General features: G+C 44.3%; 1 protein-coding gene across 1 annotated transcript in view; it reads right to left on the bottom strand.

Annotated features, from left to right (window-relative positions):
• LOC311100165 (gamma-aminobutyric acid receptor subunit alpha-3-like) overlaps nt 1–15,733 on the bottom strand; it is a 148,404-nt gene that overhangs the window by 98,864 nt on the left and 33,807 nt on the right. The window contains exon 2 of the mRNA XM_084140957.1: nt 13,862–13,968. Coding sequence (XP_083997083.1) covers nt 13,862–13,947 — 86 coding nt within the window. The 5' untranslated portion in view covers nt 13,948–13,968. The remainder of the gene's footprint in view (nt 1–13,861; nt 13,969–15,733) is intronic.

Raw genomic sequence — 15,733 nt, 5'->3', positions numbered from 1 at the left:
GGTCGCCAGGTCAAGATACAATTTTCAGCCCAATGACCACACAAAACCCGCCCAAAAGGCCTGAAAACTAGCCCAATTTTGTTTTCCCACAGCAAGAGAGTAGTTGCCACATTTATACAATAACAATTTTTCCATAACATTATTGAGCCAATTAAGAAGGAATATCGACGTAACTTTTAACAACGTTCGAAGCAAAATTCGGTTTTCATCAAAATAATAATTATTGCGAACTATGAACTACGTAATAAACTAATTTGAATATGTCGCAAGAGAAAATATAATTTGCCCTTATTTAACTTGCCAGATCATTTTCAATCAATCTATGTAAAAAAATTTTTTTACATTTTAGTAGACACTCTTATCCAGAGCGACTTACAGTTAGTGAGTGCATACATTTTCATACTGGCCCCCCGTGGGAAACGAACCCACGACCCTTTTAACTCGTTTGACTGCTATGATTAAGCAATAAGCACGAGGGGGTATGGCATATGGCCAATATACCATGGCTAAGGGCTGTTCTTAAGCATGACGCAACGCGGAGTGCCTGGATACAGCCGTGGTATATTGGCCATATACCACAAATCCCCAGGGTGCATTATTTCTTTCATAAACTGGTTACCAACGTAAAACAATATTTTTTGTCATACCCATGGTATGTGGTCTGATATACCACAGCTTTCAGCCAATCAGCATTCAGGGCTCGAACCTGGTTTATAAATTGTAAATAAATCCCTTTCGTGCATAATTATAGATACTGTAAATCCGACGGAAGAGTTTGAGTGATGAAAGTTGGACAGAGGACCTCGAAATCTCTGAGCAAGAAACGCTTGGCCGAACTAAAAAACCTGAATGTTAGGCTATTTTCTGGCAATTGTGCCATTATTGTGTGCAAGATGTTCAGACTAGAACAGCTATAAATGGCCTTTTGCAAGATTGACTTCCAATAGGCATAGGCTACAGACTAAAATATGGGTTGATGATTATAATTCAACTTTGCCATGGTTTGCTTAGATACGTAGATGCAGGTAGCCTATAGCCTCTGTAAGTGGCTCTGGATAAGAGCGTCTGCTAAATGATTCAAATGTAAATGATAGGCCTACATCTTCAGATAGTCTACAGTAGCCTAGGCAAAATGTAGGCATGTAAACTGAACTATTTAGCAGCTTGCTTAGTTCAAATTAACAGACAAATGTATTCAACATGAATTGTTTGGCGATTTCAAAGTAATAAGTGCTTCCCAATAGCCTGCTGGAATAGGCTACAGAGGATGGGGTCGTAATTTCAATCAGTGAATTAAATATTAATAATATGTATATGAACTGAATATGCTCGTCAACAACAGCCAATGTTTTTTATTTATTTTTATTTTACCTGTAGCCTAATCTGACTGACTGACTGTTACCGTCTATCTAATGCGTTCTAACAACTGATAGGCAATTGCGAATGGAGCTTTGATAACTTCCAATTTAATTAACTAAACATGGCAAATAATAATTGCATAATAACACAAGGCTACAACAACAATACACTGAAGATATAGGCTATTTGTTAAATCTGTTTATCAGCTCCTGGTAGGCTACACATGTGGCACAAATGTATTTGCAATGACTCCAGTGATTTAGTCATTTCACATATTTATTGTATCAAATGGCAGCTTACATTAGCCTACAATGGCATATAAATGAATAGGTTACTTGATGGCCAACAGATGCAAATGTATCATTCTCCACATTTAATGTCAGTTTCATTGAGAACTTTTCCACCTAACAGAAGCACGCGAGGGAGTTCCATAACTTCCATTTCAAATTTCCACTTGCGCATAATGACAAGTTAAATAGCATACCTACAACTGGTAAAAACTTGTCACGACGTGCGCTGCTCTGGCTCCTCACTCACATGACTCAGCCAAGAGTGAACTAAGCTGCATGCTGCAGCGCTCTCTCAACACATACCCCTCCGGCCCTCCCCACCACTCACTCAGCAACAGCCCGCCTCACTGCCTGATAGTCAGATGCAGCAGTTCACAGTGAAATATATATTTTTAAAATGCCATAGCGGCCGCGGTGTAACTTAGAAGTAACCCAAAAACCTACAACCTTTTCACCCGCAACATTTTAAAAGTAGCCCAATTTCTTAGGAAAACTACGAACATGGCAACCCTGAATGCGCTCCTTGAGTGACAGGGGGCGGGGCTAGGGCTGTGTGGAAAGCGGCACGGAGAGAGAGCGGAGAGAGATGACTCAAGTAACGGAGTAAACTATAAAAATGGAAGTTACACAAGGCGTATCACATTTAACAAACCAAACATTCAAATACCGTTATAGAAGGTAAAGTAAAAACCCAAACCGGTCTGTGCATTAATACTGGTAAAATACTGCACTGTTGGAGCTATAAACACAAGCATTTCACTACACCCGCAATAACATCTGCTAAATATGTGTATGTGACCAATAAAATGTGATTTGATTTAACGGTACACCGCCCAACCCTACTCTGGAGTGTGGTGGGGGTGCTTAGAGGGAGGCTTGGCACTGATTGACTGATAAGGACTCCGATATCGTCTGCTGCTGAAGTGGCCCACGCCACACAGCCTCATTGTCTCTTTACTGGGGATATTTTGAAAGCTGATGATTCTCCCCAGCATGCTGTAGCTACAGGGGCCCCTGCTTCATTTATTTACTATGGCAAGGGGAAATCAAATGAAAGACAACCATCTACCTCCAACAGGGGGGTATGGATAAGAGTGACACGGAGGGGGTCCATGCCCTCATCAATAAACTCTTAATTGACAACATTTCAATTCCAGAATCAGCCAACCCCCTACTGCCACCCATCACCACCAACGGCAACCCCCTCCCTACCCAACCCCCTCACACACCTCCTCAGCCAAGCCCACCACCAAGGGCAACCCCCTCCCTACCCAACCCCCTCACACATCTCCTCAGCCGAGCCCACCACCATGGGCAACCCCCTCCCTACCCAACCCCCTCACACACCTCCTCAGCCGAGCCCACCACCAAGGGCAACCCCCTCCCATACAACCCCTCACACACCTCCTCAGCAGAGCCCACCACCAAGGGCAACCCCCTCCCTACCCAACCCCCTCACACACCTCCTCAGCCGAGCCCACAACCAAGGGCAACCCCCTCCCTACCCAACCCCCTCACACACCTCCTCAGCCGAGCCCACCACCAAGGGCAACCCCTCCCTACCCAACCCCCTCACACACCTCCTCAACCGAGCCCACCACCAAGGGCAACCCCCTCCCATACAACCCCTCACACACCTCCTCAGCAGAGCCCACCACCAAGGGCAACCCCCTTCCTACCCAACCCCCTCACACACCTCCTCAGCCGAGCCCACAACCAAGGGCAACCCCCTCCCTACCCAACCCCCTCACACACCTCCTCAGCCGAGCCCACCACCAAGGGCAACCCCTCCCTACCCAACCCCCTCACACACCTCCTCAACCGAGCCCACCACCAAGGGCAACCCCCTCCCATACAACCCCTCACACACCTCCTCAGCAGAGCCCACCACCAAGGGCAACCCCCTCCCATACAACCCCTCACACACCTCCTCAGCAGAGCCCACCACCAAGGGCAACCCCCTCCCTACCCAACCCCCTCACACACCTCCTCAGCCGAGCCCACCACCAAGGGCAACCCCCTCCCTACCCAACCCCCTCACACACCTCCTCAGCCGAGCCCACCACCAACCGACATGCCTGCTAACATTTAGTGGCTTCACAATATGACAGATTTATTTACACTTTTCAGTGTCTTCCAGTTGTCTGTGCTCTGAGGAGATAAGGCGTCCAGGAGAGAAAGGGAACAGGTTGAACAATGGTTGCTAATGCAGCTTTGACTGACTCAGGGGTCAGATGCTATGTCTCAGCTCACTAATGATGACCAACATTTATGTGCATTCTTCTTTTATCGACTTGAAGCTAATGAGGACTTGATGAGTGTTGGGTGCCCTCTTTTGAAGAGGACTCACTGCTCTGAAAACTCAGCTCAGACTTTTATTAGGAGTCCTTATGAAGCTCTGCTCGTGTTGCCTCTCTGGCCTTGCAGACAGATGAATGCAACGGTCAAACACTGAATCTTAAAAAGTACTCAGAGTTTACAGTGAGTGAGTTTAAAGTCCTATAAAAAAGGGAGTGAGTGAGAGGGTGAGAAAGAAAAGATGAGTAAAGAGAGAGAAAATGAGTGGAAATACATAGGGCCATTGAGACAGTGAGTAGAAATACATAGGGCCAGAGAGACAGTGAGTAGAAATACAGTGGGGGAAAAAAAGTATTTAGTCAGCCACCAATTGTGCAAGTTCTCCCACTTAAAAAGATGAGAGAGGTCTGTAATTTTCATCATAGGTACACGTCAACTATGACAGACAAATTGAGAAAAATAAATCCAGAAAATCACATTGTAGGATTTTCAATGAATTTATTTGCAAATTATGGTGGAAAATAAGTATTTGGTCACCTACAAACAAGCAAGATTTCTGGCTCTCACAGACCTGTAACTTCTTCTTTAAGAGGCTCCTCTGTCCTCCACTCGTTACCTGTATTAATGGCACCTGTTTGAACTTGTTATCAGTATAAAAGACACCTGTCCACAACCTCAAACAGTCACACTCCAAACTCCACTATGGCCAAGACCAAAGAGCTGACAAAGGACACCAGAAACAAAATTGTAGACCTGCACCAGGCTGGGAAGACTGAATCTGCAATAGGTAAGCAGCTTGGTTTGAAGAAATCAACTGTGGGAGCAATTATTAGGAAATGGAAGACATACAAGACCACTGATAATCTCCCTTGATCTGGGGCTCCACGCAAAATCTCACCCCGTGAGGTCAAAATGATCACAAGAACGGTGAGCAAAAATCCCAGAACCACACGGGGGGACCTATTGAATGACCTGCAGAGAGCTGGGACCAAAGTAACAAAGCCTACCATCAGTAACACACTACGCCGCCAGGGACTCAAATCCTGCAGTGCCAGACGTGTCCCCCTGCTTAAGCCAGTACATGTCCAGGTCCGTCTGAAGTTTGCTAGAGTGCATTTGGATGATCCAGAAGAGGATTGGGAGAATGTCATATGGTCAGATGAAACCAAAATAAAACTTTTTGGTCAAAACTCAACTCGTCGTGTTTGGAGGACAAAGAATGCTGAGTTGCATCCAAAGAACACCATACCTACTGTGAAGCATGGGGGTGGAAACATCATGCTTTGGGGCTGTTTTTCTGCAAAGGGACCAGGACGACTGATCTGTGTAAAGGAAAGAATGAATGGGGCCATGTATCGTGAGATTTTGAGTGAAAACCTCCTTCCATCAGCAAGGGCATTGAAGATGAAACGTGGCTGGGTCTTTCAGCATGACAATGATCCCAAACACACCGCCCGGGCAACGAAGGAGTGGCTTCGTAAGAAGCATTTCAAGGTCCTGGAGTGGCCTAGCCAATCTCCAGATCTCAACCCCATAGAAAATCTTTGGAGGGAGTTGAAAGTCTGTGTTGTCCAGCGACAGCCCCAAAACATCACTGCTCAAGAGGAGATCTGCATGGAGGAATGGGCCAAAATACCAGCAACAGTGTGTGAAAACCTTGTGAAGACTTACAGAAAACGTTTGACCTGTGTCATTGCCAACAAAGGGTATATAAAAAAGTATTGAGAAACTTTTGTATTGACCAAATTCTTATTTTCCACCATAATTTGCAAATAAATTCATAAAAAATCCTACAATGTGATTTTCTGGAGAAAAAAAATCTCATTTTGTCTGTCATAGTTGACGTGTACCTATGATGAAAATTACAGGCCTCTCTCATCTTTTTAAGTGGGAGAACTTGCACAATTGGTGGCTGACTAAATACTTTTTTCCCCCACTGTACATAGGGCCAGAGAGAGACTGTGTAATATAAGATTATTCTATTCCCTGCTCCATTCTGCTGTCACATCACATCTACCAGGGAGCAGCCACTGAAACCATTTGTTTGCTTTCCCCTTTTCTCCAAAAACCATCTACAGAAACCATAGAAAAAAGCTCTGCTGATTTCTATAAAGCTATCCAGGAAACTGGAACAAACATCACTCTCAAACATCCTGCTAAACAAGCAGCTTTATAAAATCACAAACAAATGTGTTTATTTAATTTTAAAAAGAGATGTGATCGTTTCTCAATGTAATCAAGGTATGAATTGATTGTTATTTTTTAACTACAATCTCTTCTTGGGCTTAGTTGTGGTAAATCGATCGGACAAAAATCGTCCTGCAGTTGAATCTAGTTGCCTACCCCTGTCATACACATACTCTGGGTGTTGGAGGCAGTTTTAATACAGTATATCTAGCTCTTCGTACAGCATGTTTAAGTGAATGAGCTAGGGAATGTTAAAATTGCGTGATCCCAAATAGACTTGGGGCTTAGATCAATAACTCTTTAGAATAAAACCTCAATTTGATTGCTTAGGCAAGCGTTGTGCACACCTGCACATGTACAACAGAGTCAGAATCTGATCCCTCTGCCAAATGCAAGTAAATGTCACTTGCTAGAAGGCATTCTTCAATCTTCCTCTGCATGTTTAAATGGAGGCGTTCTCTAGCCTCAACACAGAGAAGATCTAGTAAACGTGGTTTAGTGCCTGGCGTATTGGCAGCTTGCACCCTAAAGTACACCATTGGCCAATATACGACTCAGAAACAGTGGACTGACCCAGTGTACTGATCCAGAAGCCCTTCGGCACAAACCCAATCTAGTAATCCCTGGTTTGTCTATTGGATCTGCCTGAGTGTTGAGCCAAACCAAAGCCATCTCCGCCCAGCAGCTGCTGCTGCTCCTCTAGCCTGGCCCTCCACAGTCTGGCCTGCATTCAAACACACTGGATCTGGTCTCTGGGGCCTCTGAGGAACATGTAACCTCTCATTTAACATCTCCCACTTAATAACTGACCACAACCCCATTCCAGTATCTCCCCACTCCCCAGAAGTGACAGGGTAAAATAAGGTTAGGGCCCAAGAGCTTGGATATGCCTCCAATTGACAATCCTAGTCAGGCTCTGGGAGGTGACTAAACAAGAAGAGAGGACCAGCTCCTGTCAAAGCAGACAACATACAGATGGTACAGCCATACTGTAGTCAGACAAGCATGGTGAAATAACATCCCAGGGAGGTTTGAAAAGAAAAAAATGTTGCACTCACAAATGACTCTGATCTACAGTGGAGTGTTTTGTTTGTTTAAGTCGCTCAGACATTAAAGTGCGATGTGTCCTTGGTTTAGTGCTTTGGCTAAATGAACATCTACTGAGCAGAGTATCAATTAAATAATTGTACATAAGCATGCATAAAAAAAAACTTTTTTTTCTTCTGTTGGGATAATTATTACTAACATTTTACTAAGGCAGAATGTAACTCCTAGGAGCTTTCTTCATATTAGTTTCTCCTCTTTCATCTTCATAATTATTTCAGTGAAACTTTGCACCTTTTATGGAGCAGCCCCGGTTGTTAAGTGAACATTGTCTAACTGACTCACTTCCCAGAGAAATGTTGTCATGCTTTACTGAAGCTCTCTGCTTTACAGACACTCAATCTTGATGCTTCACTTATTTTCGGCTATTCCCTTGTGTTCAAGCCAATGAGGCATGTTGGCGTACCAACAGACAGGGTGCTGCAGGATCATTCTCAAGCAAAGCATGCTCCAACAGACTGGGCTCATTGACTGGCTTTCAGATGTGAATCATATGCGAGTCCTAGTAGGATTTCAGTAGGGCTTTGTGGATATGGAGGTGTGCTGGATCATACTAATAACTGTGCATTCCAACATAGGAGTTCACAGTGTATCACGAAACCAGAGTGGCTTGTACCAAACCACTGTGAAATTAGAGAAAACACACCCGATGAGACTGAAAACATCATGTAACAAAATAGTGCCTATAGGAGAAAATAAAGTTTAAAAAAATGTAATGTCTGTGAAATCATACTTGTCAGATTAAGCTGGGATCAATGACTAATGCAGCTGAATTTCATGGCAGTTTAACATGGCATAGCCATTCTCTGCAGCACATGTCTTGAATCAGCCATTGAGTCGACTCACATTACTGGTCAGTAAGGAGACGGACATCCATCCCCAGTTGCTCTGGAGCAGGATTGAGTTCTCTGTGTTCACAGTGCAGCTGTGCAGTCATGCACTCTGGGGGATCCATTGCGACTCTAATCTTATTCACAGATGCCTGCTGGGACTATTCACCAATTAGGAACTTTGAAGCTGACGGATCAATTACTCAATATATATCAACACAATGCCGCTGTTAGTTATCCCATCTGAAATTCGGTTAATTAGCCCAGAGATCAATAAACTGTGAGCAGGACAGAGAACTTGGGGAGATAGGAGAGAATTTGAGATTGATAAACTCATTAATTAAATGTTCCCTGTGGATTATATGAGGGTGGTGCCTAACAGTGATATGTTTCTGTACGATGTGCACCACATTCTATTGCCAACTTTTAACCTGCAACAAAAGGGAAAGATGGGGCAATTCTTGTCACCATAGTATTTGTGATGTAAAGATGTAATAGGATCATTGGTGTTGCATATCATGATATTGTCACATACCGGTACTATATTTACAGTATGCTACCTGCTGTGTTTTACATTTGTACATACAGTCTAGTCTACCTTGCTTCCTATTTTCTCAATTTCCATCTTAATTGTCACGCCCTGGCTCTGGGGACACTGTTATGTTGAGCCAGGGTGTGTAATTCTATGTTTGTATTTCTATGTTGGCCTGAGTGACTCCCAATCAGAGGCAACGAGTGTCAGCTGGTTGTCTCTGATTGGGAGCCATATTTAACTGTCTGTCTTTCACTTTGTGTTTGTGGTTTCTTGTTCTTATTTGGTTTGTGTTAAACCGTAGACATCACGTTATCGTCTGTTGTTTTGATCGTGTGATCAGTATAATAAATAATATGTTCACCTTCAACGCTGCGCCTTGGTCTCTCCCTGACGATCGTGACATTAATGCTGAAAAAGAGAATCTACGACAGGCAGCCAAGTCATCCAACCGCAGACAGAGAGGCTCACCAAGAGAACACATTACCCTGGCTCAGCCCTGTAACACAATAACCTTGACAATGCCACCGTATCGTTGACAGAATGTTCTCTGTCCACCAGGTCACATCTCAAAGTGCGCCCTTCCCTTCCGTCCCGTGAATAATGCATGTGAGATGAGGTGAGAAAGGAAGAGGAGCCGGGGAACTTCAGAGGCGATGAATAGCTGGAGTGGAGGTACAGCACTCTCCCCCTCATAGCCATTAATTAAGTGTCACTTTGGCCAGTGGAGTTGAAACGGATTCCAAACAAAACAGACAACAGAAAAGGGTCTGGCTGTCCGCACTCGTTAGCCGGGGATTGCGCTGCGGAGGGTGTGGGTTGGAGGCGAGTTTGTAAGACCACAGGCTGCTCATTCATATGTAAAAGATGGATTGTTGCGAATAATAGTTTAATCAAGCCCTGCCTATCAGCGAGCGTGTGCAGTGAGGGATTGCGGCGATGCAGAGTGACAGAACCTAATATAGGGGATTTGTCTGTGACAACTTTATTCATTAGCAATGTCTCCTGCCTGCACTGTCGCCGATTTGGAGCCCGGCGATGGTATCAGTGGGCATCAGGGAGGCGGCAGGACTCAGGGAGAGACAGCTTTGCTGATGTGAAGAGATACTCTGGAGGTATAAGCACTCTGAAGTCTAAAAGGATTATTTACAAACTTGGTCATGGCTGGTACGCCTGTGCACTTACATTTTCCGTTCAGATCTAAATTTCCAGAGACAGACACCACATCACAATAACTCATGCCCCTGCTCCCCTCTACTTCCTACCTAAAACGGGGCAGGCAAAGCCTCACCTAAAGCATGTGTTCATAAATACAATTTGCTGAGTGAAGATTGCAGTGCAAGGACGCACTGTGCTGTCTTTCAAGTGATTGAGGACGTCTCGTTGGTATGCACCGAGAGTATGCTTTGACTTAATCCACCCCAGTCACCCAGAAAATATTAATTTCTATGCCCCTGGCCCGGAGTCAGGGTGGAAGTGTCTGCGGTTATTTAGACACATTCTAGGAAGCATTAGAGGCTCCCATGGACTGCCAAAGCACTGAACAGGATAGCTTTGATGCTTTAAAACACAAGGACATAGCCCATTAGAGAGAGAACGACAGAGAGAGAGAGAGAGAGAGAGAGAGAGAGAGAGAGAGAGAGAGAGAGAGAGATAGATAGGATGGGAGGGGAAGTGAGAGAGAGAGAGAGAGAGAGATAGGATGGGAGGGGGAGAGAGAGAGAGAGAGAGAGAGAGAGAGAGAGAGAGAGAGAGAGAGAGAGAGAGAGAGAGAGAGAGAGAGATAGGAAGGGAAGTGAGACACATATTTCCCTCAGATTACAGAGATCCACAAAGAATTCGAAAACAAACCCAATTTTGATAAACGTATCTACTGGGTGAAAAACCACAGTGTGCCATCACAGCAGCAAGATTTGTTACCTGCTCCCACAAGAAAAGGGCAACCAGTGAAGAACAAACACCATTGTAAATAGTAAATACAACCCATATTTATGTTTATTTATTTTCCCATTTGTACTTTAACTATTTGCACATTGTTACAACACTGTATATATATATATATATATATATATATATATATATATATATATATATATATATATATATACATAATATGACATTTTAAATGTCTTTATTCTTTTGGAACTTCTGAGTGTAATGTTTACTGTTAATATTTATTGTTTATTTCACTTTTGTTTACTATCTACTTAATTTGCTTTGGCAATGTTAACATATGTTTCCCATGCCAATAAAGTCCTTAAATTGAAATTGAATTGAGAGAGAGAGAGAGAGAGAGAGAGAGAGAGAGAGAGAGAGAGAGAGATGGGAAAGGAAGTGAGACAGAGAGAGAGAGAAGAGAGAGAGAGAGAGAGAGAGAGAGAGAGAGAGAGAGAGAGAGAGAGAGAGAGAGAGAGAGAGAGAGAGAGAGAGAGAGAGAGAGAGAGAGAGAGAGAGAGAGAGAGAGAAGGATGGGAGGGGGAGTGAGAGAAGCCAATGAATGCTGTTATTACTTCTCTTTCTCTGCCTCCTTGAGATGTCAGAACGAGTACACATAATGCAGCACACTCACCATTTATGCTTATTAATATCTGGTAACATATGATCCAATTTGAGAATGAAGGCGATGCCAGCTAAATAATGCTAAGCACATCTAATCTCAGCTAAGACATGCTTGAACATGTTTTTCTTTTTAACAAAGCAGGACTAACCTTAATGCCAGCTCTGAAGCTCTGCATGCCTCACAGTGCCTTCACTCCTTTCCTCTAATTTTCCGGATCCACTTCCACATAACCGCATTAGGACGTACTATTAAATACCCAGGTTTATTGGTACGTCCCAGGGGAAGTCAAAATTAAACTTATTTGGAGAGAGAGGACGCAACAAAGAGTGGGGGATCAGAGAGGCAGGCTTATCAAAGGCCACAGTTACACAGAGAGGGACCCATTCTGATACTGAGGGAGAGAAATGGGTCGTCGAAATAAACAGGACTATTTAGGTTTCTCACTTAAGTCACCAGAAATGTATTTAGGACAACAAAGTGAGCAGAGCCATGAAACAAGCCAATTCCAAGGCCTCAATTTGACTCTTTAAATGCCTTGTTTATTCTGTTTGGGCTTGTTTTGCTTTTTTTATCATCTGAATTATTTACATAACCAAGTAACAGGGAGAGGCACTACTTGCTATGCAGATGTAGTAACTGAGCTACTGGAGTTTAGAATTGCAGTTCTGCAGTTTGGAATGATCCCCCATTATCAATGTTATTATCTTCCTCATCATCATCACCATAATAATCATGGTGCATTTTTTACAACGTTGTAAGTAGTTGAGGCGGCAGGTAGCTTAGTGGTTAAGAGCGTTGTGCCAGTAACCGAAAGGTCGCTGGTTCTAATCCCTGAGCCGACTAGGTGAAAAATCTGTCTGTGCCCTTGAGCAAGGCACTTAACCCTAATTGCTCCTGTAAGTCGCTCTGGATAAGAGTGTCTGCTAAATGACTAAAATGTAATTGTATTGCTTTTTTTTTGCATGCACAAAGCAAAAATCAGCAATGGAAAGGACTGAACTGCCAGAAAAATAAGGTTGCATATTACAATTTCCCAAGAGCAATTCAACCAAATAATGGAGGTGGAAACGATTGAATTTACTTGAAGGGTCTATATGAAGGAGAAAAGGTATAGTGGGAAAGAGGGTATTTTATGTCACATTAAATCAGATCCGGTCCATCTTTCTTTTTCACTCTATGCTGACACAGTACAAAATGAATCACTGCTCCACTCATCTTGAATATTATGTATGTGTGTGTGTGTGTATATATATGTGTGAGTGTGTGTGTGTGTGTTTGTGTGTGTGTGTGTGTGCGCGCATGTGCATGGTGCCGAATTAGATTGCAACCTCGTTCCCCCCAACCCCCTATTCCTCCTCTTCCACTCCCCCATCTGATTCCCTGTGGGTGCGCTCCCAGTCCCTCCAGTGCAGGCCAGCGTGGAAAAAGGGAGATTTCAATCAATGCATTTCTGTAGCAGATTACCGTGATTGTAGCACTTAGTATTAGTGTGTGTGCCTGTGACCACACACCTGCACACACAACTATACTATCAAACACATTCTAAGCATTACTTAAGGGCGGCAGGTAGCCTTGCACTTAAGAGTTTTGTGCAAGTAACCGAAAGGGCGCTGGTTCGAATCCCCAAGCAGACTAGGTGAAAAATCTGCCGATGTGCCCTTGAGCAAGGCACTTAACCCTAATTGGTCTCGATAAGAGTGTGTAGAAAATTTAAAAAATGGAAATGTTATCATGTGCTTTCATATAATATACTGTACATGATCTGCATACTATCACACACAATATATAAATGGTGGGAAAGAGGAGCCAATTCTGGACAATTGAGCTGATAAAATGGCTTTGTAACGTCCTGAATTACCTGAAAATCCATAAATAAACTTTGATTGAAGTTACGCAATCAATAACACAGTGTTTATTAACAACATCTAGGCAAAGTTTTCGTTCCAAAGCTTGACAGCTGTAAACTTGTCTATAGCTTTGTATGACTCATTTGACTATTTTTGATGGATGGAGAGAAATCTCTCTGTAGCCAACTAATGGAACAGGTGGATAATGGGAGGTGACTAACAAATGAGCTGAGGTGGGTAGATGTTCATTGTTAAGTTAAGTGTTCTAAAAAGGCTGCAGTAGGCTAGGGAGCCTTGCCCGTGGTTTAAAATGGTCTTCAATGGATACACAAGGCTAGAGAATGCAGCACACTGCACTGGGGAAATGGACTGGGTTGGAATACTGCAGTGATCTTAGGCCTTGTCTATGGCTATGTCTTGGCAAGAACCTCCTGGCAGTGCACTTGTGAAATTCACAAGTGCTGCGTGCTGCTAATAGACAGTGAGAGCTAACTGGACCCATGGCAGGGCAATCTGGGCTAAGCACTGTCTCGCCTTCCCTCGGGTCTCCCCTCTGTCGGTAGGCCAGCCTTCCCTTCCTCCAGGTTTATTGTACCTCGCTTTGCCACTAGAAATCCAATAGCTATTTACACTGGGCCACGTCTGCCTCCAAATGGCATTCTGAGGATCAGAAAGCCTAGCTACAGTACTAGAGCCATATTAATGAATGTATTAGCTGCAACACATCCCCAGAGATTCAAAATGGGGGACAGAAGAGGACGAGGACGAGAGGGAGGAGGAGGTAGAGAAGAGTGAGTGGCTGTAAATGGAAGAGAGCTAGGGGAGAGAAGGGAGTGAACTATGAGTCATCCTACCCAGTTTGTGGAAAGGGGTTGAGGAGCAGGAGGCAGATCCACATGCCCGACACGAATACTGCAAGTTTCCGGAGAGTGGCAGCCATATCAAACTATGGACCAAAACCCTGCAGAAAAGAGAGAAGGACGGAAACATGTACATGTTAATTAAGGCTGGGAATTGCCAGGGACCTCACAATACGATATTATCACGATTCTTAGGTGCCGATACAATATGTATTGCGATTCTCATGATTCTATGTGTTGCGATTCGTACTGCCATTTTATTGTAATTGGATGTTCCAAACATATTGCTCACTATATGTCTGCTGCAGAGAGACAAGAGAGAGCCATGAGAAAATTAGTTTTGATCAGTGATGGGAATAAAAGTGCTGAAAACATGTTGACTCAATATTTAAAATGATGGAGAACAAGCAACAGGATGAAAAATACTAGAGTTTTGGCTCAGGTACAGCCGATTAGCGCTAGCTAATGCTATGTTGCAAAATAAAAAATTATATATATATACACACTGCTCAAAAAAATAAAGGGAACACTTAAACAACACAATGTAACTCCAAGTCAATCACACTTCTGTGAAATCAAACTGTCCACTTAGGAAGCAACACTGATTGACAATAAATTTCACATGCTGTTGTGCAAATGGAATAGACAACAGGTGGAAATTATAGGCAATTAGCAAGACACCACCAATAAAGGACTGGTTTTGCAGGTGGTGACCACAGACCACTTCTCAGTTCCTATGCTTCCTGGCTGATGTTTTGGTCACTTTTGAATGCTGGTGGTGCTTTCATTCTAGTGGTAGCATGAGACGGAGTCTACAACCCACACAAGTGGCTCAGGTAGTGCAGCTCATCCAGGATGGCACATCAATGCGAGCTGTGGCAAGAAGGTTTGCTGTGTCTGTCAGCGTAGTGTCCAGAGCATGGAGGCGCTACCAGGAGACAGGCCAGTACATCAGGAGACGTGGAGGAGGCCGTAGGAGGGCAACAACCCAGCAGCAGGACTGCTACCTCCGCCTTTGTGCAAGGAGGAGCAGGAGGAGCACTGCCAGAGCCCTGCAAAATGACCTCCAGCAGGCCACAAATGTGCATGTGTCTGCTCAAACGGTCAGAAACAGACTCCATGAGGGTGGTATGAGGCCCCGACGTCCACAGGTGGGGGTTGTGCTTACAGCCCAACACCGTGCAGGACGTTTGGCATTTGCCAGAGAACACCAAGATTGGCTAATTCGCCACTGGCGCCCTGTGCTCTTCACAGATGAAAGCAGGTTCACACTGAGCACATGGAGAACGTTCTGCTGCCTGCAACATCCTCCAGCATGACCGGTTTGGCGGTGGGTCAGTCATGGTGTGGGGTGGCATTTCGTTGGGGGGCCGCACAGCCCTCCATGTGCTCACCAGAGGTAGCCTGACTGCCATTAAGTACCGAGATGAGATCCTCAGACCCCTTGTGAGACCATATGCTGGTGTGGTTGGCCCTGGGTTCCTCCTAATGCAAGACAATGCTAGACCTCATGTGGCTGGAGTGTGTCAGCAGTTCCTGCAAGAGGAAGGCATTGATGCTATGGACTAGCCCACCCGTTCCCCAGACCTGAATCCAATTAAGCACATCTGGGACATCATGTCTCGCTCCATCCACCAACGCCACGTTGCACCACAGACTGTCCAGGAGTTGGCGGATGCTTTAGTCCAGGTCTGGGAGGAGATCCCTCAGGAGACCATCCGCCACCTCATCAGGAGCATGCCCAGGCGTTGTAGGGAGGTCATACAGGCACGTGGAGGCCACACACACTACTGAGCCTCATTTTGACTTGTTTTAAGGACATTACATCAAAGTTGGAACAGCCTATAGTGTGGTTTTCCACTTTAA

This window comes from Coregonus lavaretus (assembly GCF_964263955.1).
Source record: "Coregonus lavaretus genome assembly, chromosome: 24".
Classification (NCBI taxonomy): domain Eukaryota; kingdom Metazoa; phylum Chordata; class Actinopteri; order Salmoniformes; family Salmonidae; genus Coregonus; species Coregonus lavaretus.
The sequence above is the reverse complement of the archived record's forward strand: the minus strand, read 5'-3'. Positions and strand labels throughout refer to the sequence as shown.